Raw genomic sequence first — 4,257 nt, 5'->3', positions numbered from 1 at the left:
CCTCCTCATTTTTTTTTCTTTCACCAGTTGCTCTTAGGCTCCAGAGCCCCTTTTTAGATGGAAATTTACTGTGCTTCTCTCTTGGCAGTTTTGCCTATTTGGTAATTGGAGTCTTCTCGTTTGGTGAGCTGTTCTCATGGTTCCCACGATGCACTCGTTCTTGTTCTCGTATTTTCCGTTCCCTTATTACTTTCCTAATAACTGCTTCTCAGGCTTCTCTCTTCCTTTAATATTTTCTTGTGTGTTTGGCTAGGATTCTCCACATTCTTGGTATGGCATAAGATGTGCCATCACTGGAACAAGACGTCAGAGCTTTACAGCTGCTCGGTGTGGGGTTGCTCCTCCACAAGGCTTTGCTTCAGTCGCCTGCTTCAGCTGTCTCCACAAAAATTTTTACTGTGCTTTATGGTGGGTGTCATAGCAGTGACTTTCTAAAATGGATGATACCTGGTCTTGTAAACAATTGCAAGTATCTTGGCTTCAGTGAAACACCTTTCTCATTTGGAGCCACCGAGCCTTGTGGTCTGGAGCCTTTACTCTGTCTTGTGGTTCAGTGAGGCTCTCTTCTGTTTCTTGCTCCTAGATGGATATATTCCCTTGTTTGCTTTAACTAAGCATCTTAAGGAATGTCACTAGTCTTTATGGTCATTTGTGGCTTGGCATTTTTGTCTGTCCTGACTCGATCATGGCATTTTTTTCTCTGTGTGCCAGGACCTCTGAAGTTTGGTCCCCTAAACCCACAGCATTTTCCTTTCCTCCCTCAGCCCTTTTCCCTCACAGGTTTTTATGTGTTGGTCTTGTAAGACAGAAAAATCCTCCCCACTCTGAATCCTTCAGCATGTAACTTTATGTTAATTGCCTGTTTAGTCTGCTAGTAGAAAAATAGAAGCAATAGAATTAATCAAAAAAGCCATCAACTGCGCTCTTCAAAGGTATTTCCAGATTTTTTACATATTCAGAACTGGAAAGCATTGCTTGTCACTAATTCCTTCTATCAGAAGGTAATAGGCATAACTAGAGAGAAAAGGCGGATGATGGTCATACAATTTCTTTCACTTTCTATAAAGAATAGACACATCTACTTGTTTTAAACCTGAAGTCCCTCTTTTTTTCAATTTTAGCCAGCTGTTGTCAAAGACATGCTGTAATCCTTTCCATTTCTTGTATTTCTTGATCATATTTGATAGCTTGCTAGCTTTCTTTAACCAGAGCAATGTGTTAAACTTTTTTTTGGCTGCCACAGAGAGAATTCTAAATAAATATTTTGCTGAACTAGGTTCCAGCAGTTTTGGTACATAGCCTAACACCATATATTGTGGTGTGCAGGGAAAATCAGTTCTCCAAAGGGAACTCAATAGCAGCATGGATCTTCTGCCAAAAATTCCTAATTCTGGGACTGTACCAGGAAACTTGTGTAGGTCCCATTCTGCTCCTACTCAAGTCAAAGGTAAAGCTGCTACTGACTGCAGTGGGATAAAGCTCAGGCTCTAACACTCAGTCCTCACATTCCTGCTTCACAGAATTTCTTTAAAATTCTTATTAATTTTAAAATTTATTTTTAGACTTTGGAAATATACTAACTATTGCTCTCTCCTGTACATTTTCTGGAAGGAAAATCACAGATAGGAATCATTTTCCTCGCCTCTTATGCTGTTCAAGAGCAGCTCCTGTTCTGTGCCCCAAAGCGTGGCTGGAACTCAGCAGCTGTAATCTGGAGTGACAGATGAGCAAGTCAGATCATGAAAGGAGGAAAAAAACTGCTGGAAAAGGAGAAAACAGACAGAAGAAGAGCTTGCAATTATGTCAGAAAAGCAAGAAGTGGTATTTTGAAATAACTAATTTTATACTTCAGTAATCCCTGGGTTTACCTGGGGAGATAAGAGAAATCAGGGATAGGCTGTGGTCAAGCAGGAGACAGTAGACATGGAAAAATGGGATATCGGGACATTTACCATAGGAAATGAAACTCCAGCATCACTGTGTTGCAATCAGTGCTAACACATTTGGAGCTTGACCAGGTCTTTGGGTGTATGTAAGTATACAGATGGCTATATATAGCTCTGGAAATAAACACATGTAATCTGATACTTTTAAACATAGGAAGTTCTGCTTATTAGGCTGTAAGAACACTTGCAAGAAGCAAGTGTAAGAATAAAACTGATACTGATTTTTGCTATGAAGCTTAGAAGAGATTTGGAGCTGACTGAAAACACAAGGCAATGGGCAACAAGTTGGGGGCTGCTGGACTATTTTCAACAGCGCCACACATTCACTGTCTGACATGGGGGAAGTCGTTTAATTTCCTTGTGTTTTTTCAGTTGCTTTCTTCATCTGCATTAGATGGTGCTCATTTCTTCTGTTAAGAGCTTCAGCAGCTCTGAAGGGTGTTATTATCAAAGGAAAGCACCTAAGCTGCAGAGTAAGTGCAAGAGCTGCCAGGCAAAAGACACAGGGGAGGGAAAAGGGGGCTTCCCTCACACATCCCAGCCCCTTTGTGGACACGTGGCTCAGATGTATGAGCTGTGTGTGGTGAGGAAATGGAAGGGCACAGGTAATCCTTCCCCTGGCCCATGCCTCCCCTGGGCTCCTTACACAAGAATAGCCAAGGACCCTGCCCAAATAGCCAAAAGGCAGGGTTCAAAACACCGCGGGGGCTGTACGAGGACCTAAAGAGCAAAGGCACAAATGGCAGTGAAGTGTTCTACTTTGTGTACTTAATATTGTAGTTTTAAATACAGAAAACTGAACAGCCAATGCTATTTTTTTTTTTTAAACTTTACACTGCTTTAAGACACTGCATAACCAGGGTCAGCAAAGCTTTATTTTCACTCTGTATGTGCAGCTGGCAAGAATCTCAAGTTGTATGTTCTTCAGTGCAAACACTGTTGGAAAGGGAGATCTCGACATGTAATGTCCCCAGCCTATCTCACCCTGTGCTGCAGGTTGGCTCCTGTACTTATAAATGTGCACTGAAACGAGGGCAGGATTTACCCAGGGTCACTCTAGAGCAGAATTCTCTCCATAATAGCCCTAATGCCAAAAGGTTAATAAATCAACTATATGTCTACTGCATATTCAAGGGATTGATAGGTTTCATGGAATGGCACCAAACTGTTCTAAAACCCAATCTGTAATGTTTAGTTCATCTTAATGCTAATAAAAGCTAAATGAAATATAACACTGCAGTAGTTGGAAATCACTGAAGTGTGGTGGTTTAAAACAGAAATGTCGACAAAGTCTTTATTGCAGCAGTGACCAATACCTCCCTGGCAGGCACCATGTTCTCTTCTGTGGTGAAATCAATTTTCATGTTCTGCTGTCACTTTGTTAATGCAGGTACATAGACAGGAAGACAAAATGTTGTCAGCTTTTACCTTTGGCTTTCAAAAAGTGAGGAAATCCCTTGGTAGCCAGTGAGACTATATAGATTCAGGATGATTCAAGGTATTGAAAATGAATGTGAGTGCAATTAAACACCAAAACACTCAGGTGAAAGTTTCCTGAGAATGTTTTTTTTCCCTTGTAACTTTGGCTTCTATTATCCCCAAGAAATACACTGTTCTAGGTTTGCCCTTGGAGGTCTTTGCTGCAAGCCTGATGTGAAACCTTTGTTCTTGTAACATCCAGCAAGAGCCAAATACCACAATCTTAATTTACATCAAATTTCTGCTTAGGTCAATGGAAGTTTTGCCTAAGTAAGGCTGCAGGATTTGACCATGGGTTTGCTGTACAGTGTGTATTGCAACGTCTTGTATTGTTTAACCCTACCTTGTTTGTTTTGAGAGACAGTTTGCATGAAGATGTCATGGGATAAAGTTACAATAGACTGTGCTACTGGGACAAGGTAAGAAAACTGGAAATGAAAGCTAAAAAGACCTTCGTCTCTTTAGGAAGAAGACAGTGAGGGGTGTTGTATTTCTTTTGGCATTGTAATGCTACCAAATTACATCTGGTCTTCAAACATTTTCCAGAGGGAGGATTGCTGGACCCCACTCCAATGATACTCGAGATGCAAAACCTCCAGCACGCTCAGCTTTTTCTCTTTATACCATTTAATGATCTCCCTTTCCCCCTTCCTCTGTCCCCACACTTTTAATGTAACTTGCAGCTTTCTGCCGAGCTCGCCCAGCGGGACCCGAGGGCTCTCCGCGCCCTTCGGGTGCGCTGAGCGGCATCACCGGAGCCCGACCAGCCAGCCGCACCTGGGGCCGCCGCTCCGCGCTCCTCCGGGCCACGCCGCGGACGGGACGGGACGGG

At 42.4% G+C, this 4,257-nt stretch overlaps 1 protein-coding gene across 1 annotated transcript in view; it reads left to right on the top strand.

Annotated features, from left to right (window-relative positions):
• Positions 1-3,800: 3,800 nt before the first annotated feature.
• Positions 3,801-4,257, top strand: part of COL24A1 (collagen type XXIV alpha 1 chain) — a 152,096-nt gene continuing 151,639 nt past the window's right edge. Inside the window, exon 1 of the mRNA XM_026853918.1 lies at positions 3,801-3,844. Within this exon, the coding sequence (XP_026709719.1) occupies positions 3,801-3,844 (44 nt within the window). The remainder of the gene's footprint in view (positions 3,845-4,257) is intronic.

Source organism: Athene cunicularia (genome assembly GCF_003259725.1).
Source record: "Athene cunicularia isolate RWA chromosome 8 unlocalized genomic scaffold, athCun1 chr8_part1, whole genome shotgun sequence".
Taxonomy (NCBI): domain Eukaryota; kingdom Metazoa; phylum Chordata; class Aves; order Strigiformes; family Strigidae; genus Athene; species Athene cunicularia.
Note: the sequence above shows the minus strand (reverse complement) of the source record. Positions and strands in the feature narration are given on the sequence as shown.